General features: G+C 36.4%; 1 protein-coding gene across 7 annotated transcripts in view; it reads left to right on the top strand.

The window, feature by feature from the left end:
- Nucleotides 1-16364, top strand: part of TBCEL (tubulin folding cofactor E like) — a 75563-nt gene that overhangs the window by 29420 nt on the left and 29779 nt on the right. For all 7 annotated transcript variants that reach the window (XM_032285171.1, XM_032285173.1, XM_032285170.1 and 4 more), the window contains 4 exons: nucleotides 121-302; nucleotides 1880-2136; nucleotides 5105-5231; nucleotides 6693-6809. In XM_032285171.1, the coding sequence (XP_032141062.1) occupies nucleotides 121-302; nucleotides 1880-2136; nucleotides 5105-5231; nucleotides 6693-6809 (683 nt within the window). The remainder of the gene's footprint in view (nucleotides 1-120; nucleotides 303-1879; nucleotides 2137-5104; nucleotides 5232-6692; nucleotides 6810-16364) is intronic.

Raw genomic sequence — 16364 nt, 5'->3', positions numbered from 1 at the left:
GACTCCCCAATATAAACAGCCCTTTGCCTGGAGACCGGCTCCCCTAGGCTTTCTTGAACATGATTGCTATTTAACAGCTCTGATTACTGCCTGATAATGCTTTTCTTTTTTTCTCCTTAGGTCAGTAAAATTGTGTCAAATGTTCCTCAGCTGGAGTTTCTAAACCTGAGTTCCAACCCTCTGAATTTGTCGGTTTTAGAAAGAACATGTGCTGGGTCCTTCTCTGGGGTTCGCAAACTTGTCCTCAACAACAGCAAAGCTTCTTGGGAGACAGTCCACACGATACTGCAGGAGTTACCAGAGTAAGCCCCAAGAGCGTGAGGGCGAGGGAGCTATGTTGCCATCTGTGTTAGTACATAGGATTACTGCTGATCTCCCATCCAAGAAATACTAGAACTGCAGATTGAGTGGAGAAAGAGATTAGAAAAACGAGGTTATTGGAATGAGAGTGTGAGGGTAATCTAGTAGCATTTCCAGTGGAATACATGTTCAGTGTTGAGTAGCACCAAGACATGGGATATGTCATCTCTGAGCTAGAAAATATCCCTGAGAAGCACTTATCACTCTAAATCAACTCAGCCTTACTCCATTTTAATCTTCTGATATGACAATTGAGCCTCAGCCCTTTTCTTTGGGAGGAAAAAATTGTAGTATCTCTAAAATGTGTTAACTTTCAGATGATTACGTGCCTAGTTGGTCTGATGGGAAAATCAACCTAGTATTATTTTCAATAATTATACTTTTGTCAATTAAAAAATGCTTTATTATGTTTTGTTTGTCTCTATCTTTGTATATGTATATAAATGTGCAAAGGAAATTTAAAGAAGCCATAGTTTCTTTGACTATCTAAATATGGAAATTCTCAAAGCCCTTCAGAATCTTGTCCCACCCTACTTATTCCAACTTAATTTTGTACTCTCACTTTAATGAGATTGGTTTTCTCACTGCACCCAACACCTAGCATGGCATAGAATGAGCTTTTAAGTGCCAGTTTCATTACTAACCATATGACCTTTTGTAAGCTACTTAACTTCTTTGAGCTCAGTTTTCTTGTCTGTAAAATGGGCAAATTGCATTTACCTTGCAGAAGTGGGAGTAAAATCTTTAATACACCTAGGCCAGGCATGGTGGCTCACGCCTATAATCCCAGCACTTTGGGAGGCCAAGGTGGGTGGATGACGAGGTCAGGAGTTCAAGACCAGGCTGGCCAAGATGAAAAGACCCTGTCTCTACTAAAAATATAAAAATTAGCTGGGCGTGGTGGTGGGTGCCTATAACTCCAGTTACTCGGGAGACTGAGGCAGAGAATTGTTTGAAACTGGGAGGTGGAGGTTGCAGTGAGCTGAGATCGTGCCACTGCACTACAGCCTGGGTGACAGAGCGAGACTCTGTCTAAAAAGAAAAAAAAAATTGTGATATACCTGGCACAGGGTCTGACACAGGGTAGGGATTCAATAAATGATAGTTATTATTTCTACTTCTAAACATTTGTTCATGTTGTTTCTGGAATTTTCTTCTATCTCTTCTCAACTTATGGAAGTCCTCCCCTCCTTCAAGACCATGTATCCTTTCCTGGTTATTCTAACTGTAATTTCAATTTCATTCTTACGTGAATGACTATTATGCTTACAGTTAGTACTGCTTAATTTAGTACTTAATTACTTAAGCACAAAAGTAATTTGGTAATTTCACACTACCTTATATCATTCTTTGCTATTTCAGTGTGTACTGTCGGGAAGACATCTTGGTATTTTCTCCACAATTCTAGCAGAGTCTCACATATAGTAGGCTCTTATTTATTTATTGAATGAATGAAAATAGGTGTAAAGTAGAAACTAAACTGCTTTAAACAATGAAATATTTCCTTTTTTCTCTGCAGTTTGGAGGAGCTCTTCCTGTGCCTTAATGACTATGAAACAGTGTCTTGTCCTTCTATTTGCTGTCATTCTCTTAAGCTACTACATATAACAGACAATAACCTCCAAGACTGGACTGAAATACGAAAGTTAGGAGTTATGTTTCCTTCACTGGATACCCTCGTCCTGGCCAACAATCATTTGAATGCTATTGAGGAGCCTGATGATTCATTGGCCAGGTTGTTTCCTAATCTTCGATCCATCAGCCTCCACAAGTCAGGTGAGGTTCAGGCTGGTTCTTACTCTACATGCAAATTAATCTGAGCATATGCATGAAATACAATGAAAGTATATTCCTTTCAGTCATAGTTCTACCTTGTTTAGAGTGAATTTTCTGTATGACATGCAGATGCCTATGACTGGCTAAATTTAAGACATTAATTTTGATAAATGATCAATAAATATTAAGTGGCATAGCATTACATTAACAATTTATATTTTGTACATGAAATGGTTCCTGCTATGAAAGAAGTGAAATAAAATTGATGCACTGGATATTAAAAGGCACAGTAAAAATAGTATAAAGAATTACAAAATAGACCATTTTATCTGGACTTAGTTTAAGGAATCCCCACTGCTGTCTTTTCAAATGCTGACTTTTTTAGTATCTGTATGTAATTGGTTGTCAGTTTATTGCCATTTGATCCTGTGTATCACAGGAATGAATATATTTAGCTTATTTTTTTATTGATAAAATTTTAGAGAACAGTTTTAGGTTTATATAAAAATTGAACAGAAAGTACAGAGAGTTTTCGTATTCCGCTTGTTCCCACATATATACAACTTCCCCCACCATCAATATCCCACAGCAAAATGGTATTGTACCATTTCAACCAAAGAACCTATGTTGACTTATTATTATCACTCAAATCTGTAATTTACATTACGGTTCACTATTGGTGTGGTAAATTCTGTGGATTTTGACAAATGTGTAGTGACATGTATCTACCATTGTAGTAACATTCAGAATAGCTTCTCTGCCCTAAATATCCTCTGTGCTCCATCTATTTATCCCCCCTAATCACAGCAACCACTCATCTTTTTACTGTTTGCATAGTTTTGCCTTTTCCAGAATGTCATCTACTTGGAATTATACAGTATGTATCCATCTCAGATTAGCTTCTTTCGCTTAGGAATATGCCTTTAAGTCCTCCATGCCTTTTCATGGCTTGATAGCTCATTTCTTTTTAGTGTTAAATACTATTCCCTTTTCTGGATGTACTACAGTTTATCTACTCACCTACTTACTGAAGGACATCTTGGTGGCTTCCAAGTTTGGGCAGTTACGAATAAAGCTGCTGTAAACATCTGTGGGCAAGTTTTTGTGTGGACGTAAGTTTTCAGTTTGTTTAGGTAAATACCAAGGAGCATGACTCCTGGATCATACGGTAAGATTATGAGCCAAACTGTCTTCTAAAGTGGCTGTATCATTTGTATCATTTTGCATTCCCACCAGCAGTTCGAGAGTTTCTCTTGCTCCACACCCTTACCAGAGTTTGGTGTTCTCAGTGTTTTGGATTTTGACTATTCTAATAGGTATATTGTGGCATCTTGTTTTAATCTACAATTCTCTAATGTCGTATGATATTGAACATCTTTTTATATGCTTTGTTTGCTGTCGTTGTATCTTCTTGGGTGAGGTGTCTGTTCAGGTCTGTGGCCCATTTTGTAGCCAGGTTGTTTTTTTATTCCTTATTGTTAAGTTTTAAGAGTTCTTTGTATATTTTGAATAACAGTTCTTTATGAGACAAGTCCTTTGCAAATACATTTTCCCAGTCTGTGACTTTTCTTCTCATTCTCTTGATATTGTCTTTTAGCGTATTTCTTAAAATGCCTACATAACTAAAAATAACTCTAACCTACGACTGAAAAAACATGAAGCTAGTTTAATTTACCATAGAAGTTTTAAGAGTGCGAAGTAAGTTGAAAAATCCAGTGTTTTGCACAAGGAAGCTGTTTATTTCACAACTTGTCACCCCTTAAGCTAACTATTCTTCCTCCTTGATGGAAATGCCATTCTAAGGGTAGAGGATGGTTGTGACTTGGGGGTCGTTATTCACCAGAGTCCTCATAAATTGCTCCTCTGTCTTTACCCTTGCTGAAGGTTGATAAAAATAGGATGGGACTGTGTTGTTCTCTGAAATAGATTTGATGCATTGTAAAATCGACCAGCTTCATTATCATAGGAAAATTTTTCCTACTTAGAAGACCTACCTGACTTAGAAGTCAAGCATTGTCTTGGAGAATACATTTTCTCACAGCCACAGGGAGAGTTTCATTTTAGGACTAAAAATCCTAATTTGCTACATACTCTCCTTACTCAAAGGTTTAGGTTTTTTCTTTTTGTTTGTTTGTTTTAAACTTTGGATCTGTCTCTCCTGATCTAAAGTGACCCCTCCATATTCGTGGACTCTTCATCTATGCAGTCACCCAACTGCAGATCAAAAATACTTGGGGAAGAAGGGTAGTTGTGTCTGAACATGTACAGACTTTTTTTCTTGTCATTATTCCTTATATAATACAGTATCACAATTATTTACATTGTAGTGGCTATTAAAAGTAACCTAGAGATAAAGTAAACAGGAGGATATGTGTAAGTTATATGCAAATACTATACTACTTTATATAAAGGACTTGGGTATCTGTGGATTTTGGTATCTGTAGGAGGTCCTGGAACCAGTCCCCCATGGATACGAGGGACAACTATATTTAGTTTCTGGTTCTGTTGACCTTGCCTCACTTTAGAATTTTTCAGGTAAAAATTTGAGTATGTCAGTATCAACTCTGATCTGTAGTTTTTTTTCATGAGTCTATATTTGAGTGAAATGAGTTGGTCACATAGCTTTCTTTAAGTTATATAATTATGGCATACATCCTGCTTATTGATGAAACTACCAGTGACCCCTCTTTATCAGTCATTTTGGTAGAAAATGAGTAGATGAGAGGATGTTAGACAATAACGCTCTTCTTTGTTAACCCCTGTGATCACAGGTAGGAGAGGCTATGGGGAAGTTTCTGTGGTTTTAACTATGTTCTGTTCTTGCCTTGGATAAAGAAAACTTTCAGACGGCTTAGTTTATGATCATTTTAACATTTTGGAAGTTATTAATTGAAATATTTTTTCTGTGTTTCTCTTCTTATGTGTGTGCATCTCTGGATTTACTTAAACAATATATTTCTCAAATTAGGTTTGCAGTCCTGGGAAGACATTGATAAACTAAATTCATTTCCCAAACTGGAAGAAGTGAGATTGTTAGGAATTCCACTTCTGCAGCCATACACCACTGAGGAGCGAAGGAAATTGGTAATAGCCAGGTCTGTTGTCCTGATTGTTTTGCTTTATTTTTGTGGAGTCTTATTGTTTCATTAAGGGAATAATGCACTGTGTAGAAGGAGTACACTATGAGTTTATTCATCCTTTGAGCAGACTGTGCTTGAAGGAGCTGCTTCTGTAGCTCTGAATCCTGGATGAAAAGGAATGTGAGCAATATGATGAGGAAAACATTAAATGTAATTTGCTGCTGACAGCACTGACACATTTCCCTACAAATCTGTGCTTAGAATGTTTGAAGTCATGTTTTGGGTCACAAAGGAAAAGTATGTATAGTAGGGAATCATTTCTATTGTGGTTGTCCTTATTTTCTCTGTTAACATATTGATCAGTTAGATTGTAAATTCCTGAAACTTAGGCTATTTCATTAGCGTAAAACCTAAGAGAGCAGCATCTGCATTTTCTTCTTGAATATAGATTGACTTAAATATGACCACCATTATTTTTATCTTCCGCCTGACTCCCCTTGCCTTTTGTGTCTCAGCCTCTGCCTCCACACACTCGGGAATTTCCCGTGAGTATTTATTTTTGTATGAATCTTTAGCAGAAGTAAGATTTGGGCTAAAATGCAAGGGCCATAGAGCTTTGCTTTTTTCTCTTTGTATACTATACATAGTAGTTTAGAAAGGGGAACAGGAGGCTTTAAGGTCCTTTAAAGAAGAGTGGTTCTTTCAACAGGGTCTTGATCTTTGAGACAAGCTGATGCCTAGCAGATCCTTACTGTTCGTAGTTGTTAACATACACATTAATATCTTTCTGAAGAAATAAATTTGAGCATACTTTTCTTTGAAGAATATGTCTTGCAGTAGGTCTTGTGGTTTATTTTCTTTACACAATTCTTTTGCAAATATGACAAGTTAATTCTTGAATTATATAACCCACTTTTACTGACTACTTTCTAGACTGTGCTGTTTACTATGGTAGCCATTAGCTATGTGTGGCTATGAGTACTTGAAATATGTCTTGTCTGAATTGAAATGTGCTATAAGGGTAAAAGAAATACTGGATTTCAAATATTTTATATAACTAAAAATGTAAATTAGTTCATTTAAGAATATTGATTACATGTTGAAATGATTATATACTCTGGATACATTGGGTTAATTGAAATATGTTATTAAAATTAATTTCATCTGTTTAATTTTTATTTTTTTTTAAATGTGGCCATTAAAGAATTTTAAATTACATATGTGGCTTTATTATATTATATTTTGAAAGGGGAAGTATGATTATGAAAGTTCCGTGTCACATGAAAGTGAAACTCAATTTATTTTGTCCTTTCAGTTTAGACCACTTTAGTTCAGGTCAGTAATTGTATACAAACGGAACTACATCAAACGTGTCCTTTCAAGAAAATAAGACTGGGCCACAAGCCAATTATTTTTCTTTGTAAAGCTAAATATGTTAGTATCTTAAAATGTCTTTATTTTGGCTTTAACTTATAGATTACCATCAGTTTCCAAACTTAATGGTAGCGTTGTTACCGATGGTGAACGAGAAGATTCTGAGAGATTTTTTATTCGTTACTATGTGGATGTTCCACAGGAAGAAGTGCCATTCAGGTAAAAAAAATTCCTCGTTGGCAAAACACTTTAGAGGGTGGTGATGCCAGTTAAGAACTCCTGTGGTACAGCAAAATTCAGTCATTTGTTATTGGACCCTCTTAGAGAACTTTGTTAATATGTTAAAAAAAAAAAAAAAAAGGAAGAAACACAAGAACAAACTATTTTACCGCGTTTTCCACAGCGTATTTCTTTTAGTTTTGCACATGTATTAAGAATAACTGGGTAAGTATTTGACTAATTCCAGTAGTTCATGCTGCATACTCCATATCATTTATTCCTTTTTGATCTTCTTCTTTGGGGTACATTTTTACCCACCCTTAAAATTAGTCTGTTCATTTATGTTGGATCTGCTTTTAGGATATAGTAAGTTCTCCAGTTAGGAAGATTTGGCATATGTGCAGTAAGCTCACAGAATATGAGAAAAGGACTGGAAGACAGACTCTTGAGAAAATATTAAAGGAATTATGATGGTGAATATCAAGAGAAATGCTAAGGGCTAAATTAGTAATTAGCTTTAAGTCTATGAAGAGTTAATAAATATTATTTGGTGAGGAACTAACTTTAATTCTGTAAATGTAAAAGGAAATGTAGCAGGTATAGTAAAGGCAAACATACAAGACAAAAAAGATACCCCCCCAAAACAGGTTTCTGGGTGTTGGTAACTAGAATCAGTTGCTGGAAAAGTCATATGCTTTTCTTCCTTAATGACTTTAAGGATAATATGAATACCCATTTGACTGGAGGAATTTTAGACAAACAGCCTGAATGTGAGTCACATTAGTTGTTCCTTTGGTTACAAAATGCCTGTGACTTTAATTCATTCTGCGATTCTAATTAAATCTGATTGAATGTGTCTCTCTTTTTTCCCCCAAAGTTCTCTATTGTTTATAGATTTTAAGGGGGTTAGCATTCTGTAAGGCTCAGTCAGTGCCATATAACAAGACTTTGGTATTATTAGTAATGTTTTAAAGCCTAAGCATTTAAAAAATTAGATAAATAAAGTAAAATTTTTAAGATAACTTTTTAAAACCAAGAACAACTAGGTAGGGGAAAATAGATTCTAGTTTATCCTTTAACATAACCTAGGTATACTGGGTTAAACCAGATGAAATTTTTTTTAGGTAAAAAATGCTCTGGTATCTTGGTTTCATTTGGTTTAATCTAACATATTAATGGATTTGTTAGATTAATAAATAAATATTATGGCTTTGGGCATAAATCTCTCATCACAGTTTATTTAACTTCCAGTCTGTTACAAAAGGTTTTTTGTATATAGACAGACACATATACATATATATACATGTACACACATACGTATGTATGTACATATAGTCCTGTACTGCTTAATGACAGGGACGTGTTGTAGGTTATATGGTACAGCCTATTACTCCTAGGCTATAAACCTGTACAGCATGTGACTTTAAGGGATATTGTAACACAGTGGTAAATGTTTGTATATCTAGATACATCTAAACATAGAAAAGTTACAGTAAAGATATGGTATCAAAGATAAAAACTGGTACACCTGTCGCGGGCACTTACCATGAATGAATCTTGCAGGACTAGAGTTTGCAGAGGAAGAGTCAGTGAGTGAGTGGTGAGTGAATGTGGAGGCTTAGGACATTACTGTACACTACTATAGACTTTATAAACACTTAGACTATATTACATTTATACATTTTTTCTTTCTTTAATAGTAAATCAACCTTAGCTTAACTTTTTTACTTTATAAGCTAATTTTTTAGAACTTTTTGACTCTTGAAATAACACTTAGCTTAAAATGCAAACACATTGTACAGCTATAGAAAATCATTTTCTTTGTTTATATCTTCTATAAGCTTTATTTTAAAACATTTATTTTATTTTTCTACTCTTTAAAGTTTTTTTAAAATTGAAAATGAAGCTACAAACACAGACAAAACACTATGCTAATCCTGATGGTCAGGATCAATATCACTATCTTCCGCCTTCACATCTGTCCTCACTAGAAGGTCATCGGGGCAGTGACACATATAGAGTCTTTATCTCCTATGATAGCAGTGCCTTCCTCTGGAATACCTCCTGAAAGACCTGCCTGAGGCTGTTTTACAGTTAATTTATTTTTTTATAAGTAGGAATATGCTCTAAAATAATGATATATAGTATAATAAATCCGTAAGCCAGTAACATAGTCATTGATTATCATTATCAAGTATTATATACTGAACATAATTTTATGTGCTATACAGCAGGGTAGCAAGTTTGTTTATACCAGCATCACTCAAACGCTTGAGTTATATGTTGCATTATGACGCTAAGATGTCACTAGTGATAGGAATTTTTCAACTGCATTATCATCTTATGGGGCCACTGTCGTATATGTGGTCCATTGTTGACTAAAGTGTCCTCATGTGGTGCCTAACTATACAGTGAATTGTTTTCTGTCCCTGATGGTATAATTATTCTAAGAGCATTTATTCTTCTGTACTAGTTGGTGTTCTTGAATGTGAGCCATAGAAACCAGCTTTAATTACTTTAGTCAGGAGAGGAGTTTATTGAAAGAATATTGGAAAATGTAAAGAATTGTTAGGTAGGTTGGAGAACCAGCTTTAGACAGGAACCAGGGGAGTCAAGGATAGACATAGTTTTAACTCTTGTTGTGCTTCATATATTGCTGCTAGCACTGTCATCTCTAGACACCACATGCTGGATTTTGCCACTGGACACTTGCAGCTGCATCACTGGACTTTTTATTCCCTCATGAGTACTGAAAATAATTTCTCACTGTCCTTTTTTTCCCCTCCATTTAAAAAATATTTACTAAGTACTTACCTTATGACTAGCAGTGTTGTAGATGCAGTTAATAGAAGGGAATAAAGTTCCTACTTTCATGGAGCTCATATTCCAATGGGATTTCTCACTCACCTTTATTTACTTCATTCCTCAAGAATCAAAAATTTGCATGGGACCAACTGGCTATGTTTAGGACATGTACTCACACCCCATCTCAAGATATAGAGGGATGGGTTATCTGCAGGTGGTGTAAAATCTTGTTTCCTCTGATCCTGGGACTTCCCTCAAATAGGAAAAGTTCAGAAAAAAAAATAGTATGTATTATTGTCTTATCCTAGGACTCTTCAATATCTATGCATACATTTTCCCTATAGTTACACTTTTAAAAATTATTCTTACCTGCCCTAATGCATTCATTGCACAAATGAAAATACATTTCTCTCTCCTGAAATGGCATAACCTAAGTCTTATGAATTGCTGCATCTAGTTCCTAGTCTTGGATCTTTGGGTGGTATTCATTTCTCCTTTATTCTGTATCTTTAAATCTATTGATTCAGTTGTAAACTTAACTACCCTAGTATATACCTTTTACAGAATAATGGGAAAAATAGAGAAGAAAGAAAAGGAAAGTTAAAGTTCATAAATAATTACATGAAACAGGAAAGAACAAAATATAAATATGGATTGGTGCTCTCATTTTTCTACACTGATCCTGAGGCTATAACTGGTATTTATGACTTCCCTCTACCATTATTTGCCTTTTTCTCTTTGCTTGCAACTAGTTTTACCTGCAGATAACTTAGTTGGACACTATTCTGTACCTGTTTGTTAGGGGAGAGGGGTGGATCTCAATCTTTTCTGGTAGAATCTAAACTCTTGGTAGTTTTACCTGTATTTGGTTTTAGTAGTTTAAGATTACTTTTTACCACTAGGCCTGGTAATACCAGGAGATACCACCAAGGTTACTCTGGGTTCCATCCACACCCATATATTACCCTTCCTGTATTTCTTCTTGACAGTCAAGATTACTTATCTTAGCTGACAAGCTGTTTTTCAAGTGGGGATTAGGGGTAGGGGGTGATTTTTCCTAGTAATTTGTAGAACTTAAATTCATTACTTGGAAGTCTCAACTTCCAGTTGGAATAATTGTTGTAGCAGTGGTGCAGACATGCTTCTCGGGTTCTAAAGCCTCTAAACCTAGGAATATGAAATAATAGTTTCGCAAGTTAGTCACTAGACGTAATCGTGAGCTGTATTGTGTTTTTCATGTTTACCGTTGAGTTTGCAGACCTATCTACTCTGACAAAGAATTTATTCTTCAAGACCCATACTTACTGAAGAGTTAAATGGGAATAAGATAAGTAATCATCATCCAGTTTTTCGTGGTGGCAATGTTTTTCTGTTTCCTTTTAGGGAAGTGGTATTGCTTTTGCTTCAGTTTTTTTGTTGTAAGGGATTCGTAGACCACCTATTTATTATAATCCTAAAGACTCCATGACCAATTAGCTACTGCAAAAGATTCATATATTCAGACTATTTTACTTACTGTTCTGGCCTTGCTATTTATGTAATTATGCCTACTTTCCCATGCATTAGTGGTTGAATGCCACTGCTTGATTTCTTACATCCTTCATTAAATTGAAATGGGCAACCTGATTTCAGTGTATCCTATCTGCATTCCTGACCTATAAAGCATTTTTCAGATGTATGGATGCTTTACTACCTAATATATTTTCAAGGTCTTGGAGTAGGAAATGTCTTCTGGGTCCTTTTAGGGTTTGTAATGGAGAACAGGTAGAAGGACACAAGTAACACAATAATAATAATAATCTTCATTATCATACTTATTCTCTATATGTTTGTCCATATAAATAACAAAAGCCTTGCAATTCTTTTGGTGGTTTGTAATTAACCCTACAGAGCATGCTGTTACCTGAGCCATTAGAGCAGATTATATGTATGGAAGGGTCAAGCCAATGGGGAATAAGTTTACTTTTGGAAGGAAATTCCCTCAGGCAGGGGGATTTTACTGCCTTTGCAAGCAAGAAAATATCAGTTTCATTTGACAATGGGGGAGGGGCTACCCAGTTAGCAAGGGGGTCCTAAGTGAGAATTAGAGATTTAGGGTATTCTTACTCATCTTCTTAGAATCCTCCTGTATACCTCCATTCCAATTCTCTTTCTCTCTGTTTTCTAATCAATTGTCCAACATCTATGTAATAGTCTCAATATGTATGCAAATTTAACTGACTTGTACTTCAGCAACCTAGAGCATCAAACCTTGTGCATTTGTTTTTCAGGTTACCTCAGCTCTATTTTTGTAAGACAAAAAAGATCATTTTCTTAACAGTACCTGCATTTCAGTCTGTGCCTAAAGCCTGGTTTATGGGGATTTGGCCTTAACATTTTCTTTATTTAAGTTATCTCGTGTACTAAGAATAGCAGATACCCTACCTCATAGTTTTGAATTCCTCATGCCCTGCATATTGTTCTATTCTTGACAGCACTCTTTAAATCACCAGCACAGCACAGCACTCTCTAAAACATCCCATGTGACCACAGATGATAATTATTTCATTACTCCATGCCAAGGACTTACAGAATCCCTTCCATGAACACCAATATGATATTTACTGGCCTCTTCTAGGCCAGGAACCAATCCTAAATTGCCCTTAATTACCCGAGGGACTATTGCCTGTAATCCACTCCTTGGTACCAATTTCTTAGTGCAAACAGCAGAAATCAATTCTGGCCAACCAAAGTAGAAGAGGAATATAGGAAAAGAATAATGAATACTGTGTAACCTACAGAATAGAAAAAATTAGAAAGTTACACTTGAGCAGGATTGATGGGAAGCAAGGTACAACCAAGGTTTCTGTATTTCACTATACAAACAATATGCTTCTGACACTGGTCATTTTACAGTCTTTAGTAAGCTGGTGGACTTCCTTGCCCTCAGACATGTACAGCCGTGCTTTTGACTTCTTTGCTCTTTTATATCTGTTGTGAATAATCTGTGTTAGACCTTGTGCCTTTGCATTACTCCTTAAGATTTAGAATCCCAGTTATAGTTAGAGAGGCTTATGTCAGCTTCCCATGTTCTAGCTTCCAAGGAATGGAGAAAGAGAATATCTACCCCTCTTCAGTTTCTGTAGTAGGAAGTGGTTCCTGCCTCTCACCTATCGATAGTTGGTTTTCTACCAATCAGAAGGGCATTCAGATGCTGGACAGCCAAAGTTGGCATGTATCTACTATAGTACCTGTTCCTTAGTAGTAGTTCATACAGGTCCCCTGATGGAATTACCCATTCACTCAGCAAATGTCTTTGAGCCCTTGCAATATGCCAGGAAGTGTTAGGCTCTTAAAAAGGAACTATAATAGTATTCATGCTGATGGCAGAGTGAGTGGCGAATAAGAACAAATTGCATCAAAATGCATTTGTTATGAAATAGTGATATATAAAGAGTATTAGTATTATACGTCTCTCTTTCTCTTCAAAATTATATCCATAATCTCTTTCTAAAATGCCAATGAATAGCCTGTAATACTGTGTATAGTTACTAAAAGGTGGAATTTGACACTCTGCATCATTCAGTGTCTCATATAAAATTGAACTTTAGTTTCCAGGTAGGATGGAGGCATCCATTTATTTGGAGAAAACATTGCTTTTCATTTAATGAAATTTTTTTTAAAAAATCAATGTTCAACTCAATTTTCCTGTAAATTCTTACTTCCACTGCAGCCTTTCTAGTTTGTTTCCCTGAGCTTTTCTTCCTCCTTTCATTTTCCTCTCGTGTCAGTTAAACATGAAATAGCTCTAATTAACTGTGACATGAAGTAAGAAAAGTTACCCAAAATGTCTTTGAGGTTATGAATAAAGAGCCGACATGATCAGTTGAATGTCCTTTATGGTAGCAAAGTTATTTTGTGAGTCAGTTGGATTATTCACACACATCTGTTTCTATGAGATTAGTCATTTTGGCAATAGAAGACTTTAAAGATGATCCAGAGATTCACATATCTGTTTTTCTATCCCAGGATAAAATGCAAAATCTGAATCATTTGAATTTTTATGATGGAAAGAATAAAATGTTTAGGGGACTGAAGGGAGACATACTTATTAAGAGCTTTATAATTTCTTACAGGTGCTCAGTTATCCCTTTTATTGCCTTCTGCTGATAGGTAGAGCTGGAAGTTTAGCCTGTCTACTCTAGCTGGTTATGGCAATAATGCACTAACAAAAAACTGGGCAATCAGTCATGTGTTTCATGTTTATTTACTTTGTGAGACAACAGAAGAGGAAAACTCTGTTTTTTGATTCTTGGCCTTTGACCGTCATACTGTTTGCTTTTCCAATCAATAGACTCTTTCTTTTAAAGCCTTCTTCTGTGCTATGTCTCTTAGTAGCTTATGTAGCAGTGGCATGGTCTGCTTTTTCCAAATAAGTCCAGTGTGTGCTGCAGGTAGCTGGAAAGATGTCCTCATTGGGCTGGTCATATTTTAATTATTAGACTCTCATGCCTTACCAGGAGAAGCTCCAGGAAATAACTCTAGATTCTAGCTGGGTTTCAAAAGACAGTTTAATTTATGTACTGAATACCTACTAAGGACCAAGAGGCACTGGGCTAGAAGCTAAAGAGACAAAAAAAGTAGTGTCTACTCTCAAGAAGCTAAGCTAGAGACAGATTTCCTTTTCTGGGCCCTCTTCATGTTCCCAACCTCTAAAACTTGACTTAACCCAGGACTCAGTCCTTGGATCTCTTCTCTTCTGTAATCATCACCTACACACTTTTAGCCAGTCCTGCAGCTTTGAATGCCTTCTGTATTCTAATAACTGCCATGTTTATATATCCAGCTGTGACCTGCCCCTAAATTCCAGACTGCGATTTCCAGCTGCCTATTTGATACTTCTATCTGGATGTTTAAACTTAATATGTCCAAAAGTGAACTTCTGAAACCCTCCCTTTTCCCTTTCCCTGCTTCCTTCACCCCCAGCCTCATGTGCCACATGTACTGCTCTGCCAGTTCTCCTCTTTTCAATTCTTCCAGTTGCTCAAGGAAAAAACTTTGGAGTCATTCTTGATTTTTTTTTTCTCCCACACCCCACATCTAGTCTGTTTTTCTTCCTTTTGCTTCTACTTTCAAAAACTGTGTATAGAATCTGACTACTGCTTACTACCACTTTAGTCCAAATCCTTCATCATCTCTTGTGTTATTAGAGGAGACTACTGACCAGTCTCCCTGAGCCCACCCTTGTTCCCTTAAGGCCCATGCTTCTCATAGCAGCCTGTTTATAAGAACTCACGTTTATTTTTTTTAAAAATAGGCTAGGCACAGTGGAGTCATGCCTGTAATCCCAGCACTTTGGGAGGCCAAGGCAGGTGGATTACGAAGTCAGGAGTTCGAGACAAGCCTGACCAACATGGTGAAATCCCGTTTCTACTAAAAATGCAAAAATTAGCTGAGCATAGTGGGGTGTGCCCATAATCCTAGCTACTCCGGAGGCTAAGGCAGGAGAATCACTTGAACCAAGGAGTCGGAGGTTGCAGTGAGCAGAGATCACGGCACTGTACTCCAGCCCGGTGACAGAGCAAGACTCCTTCTCAAAAAAATAAAAATAAATAAAAATAAAAGAACAGAAGCCTTCCTTGCTGTTCCTCACACACATCGAGCCTCCCTCCATAGGCCTTTGCAATGTGTTCCCTGTTTGGAATGCACTAGGCTACCTGTTTCATTCTCTCCCTCACTGACACTTTATCCAAGATTTCTTCTCTCCTCACCTAATGTAAAATAGCATACCTCATCAGCAACAGAACAAAGCCTGATGGAGAAAGACTGTGTTCCATTAGCAGAAGCAGACTTTAAAAAGTGGATGATAAGAAACTTCTGGGAATTAAAAGAACTTGTTCTAACCCAATGCAAAGAAACTAAGAACTTTGAAAAAAGGTTTGACGAAATGTTAACAATAACACACAATTTAGAGAGGAATATAAGTGAATTAATGGAGCTGAAAAATACAACACGAGTACTTCGCAAACTATGCACAAGTTTTAACAGCCGAATTTATCAAGCAGAAGAAAAGATATTAGAGGTCGAAGACCAACTTCATGAAATAAAACAAAAAGACAAGATTAGATAAAAAAGAATGAGCAAAGTCTCCAAGAAATTTGGGACTATGTGAAAAGACCTAATCTACGTTTGATAGGTGTACCTGAATGTGACGAAGAGAATCAATCCAAGCTGGAAAATACGCTTCAGGATGTTATTCAGGAAAACTTTCCCAACCTAGCAAGGCAGGACAATATTCAACTCCAGGTAATACAGAGAACACCACAAAGATATTCCTTAAGAAGACCAACCTCAAGGCACATAATTGCCAGATTCACCAGGGTTGAAATGAAGGAGAAAATACTGAGGGCAGCCAGAGAGAAAGGTCAGGTTACCCATAAAGGGAAGCCCATCAGACTCACAGCAGATCTCTCAGCAGAAACCCTACAAGACAGAAGAGAGTGGGGGCCAATATTCAACATCCTTAAGGAAAAGAACTTTCAAACCAGAATTTTACATCTAGCCAAACTAAGCTTCATAAGCGAAGGAAAAATAAAATATTTTGTGAACAAGCAAGCACTCAGAGATTTCATCACCACCAGGCCTGCTTTACAAGAGCTTCTGAAGGAACCACTACAAATAGAAAGGAACAACCAGTATCAGCCTTTCTAAAAAATGCCAAAAAATAAAGAACATCAACATAATTAAGAAATTGCATCAATTAATGGGCAA

The sequence above is a fragment of the Sapajus apella genome, unplaced genomic scaffold, assembly GCF_009761245.1.
Source record: "Sapajus apella isolate SASKATOON/1434 unplaced genomic scaffold, GSC_monkey_1.0 scaffold16, whole genome shotgun sequence".
In the NCBI taxonomy this organism is placed as follows: domain Eukaryota; kingdom Metazoa; phylum Chordata; class Mammalia; order Primates; family Cebidae; genus Sapajus; species Sapajus apella.
Note: the sequence above shows the minus strand (reverse complement) of the source record. Positions and strands in the feature narration are given on the sequence as shown.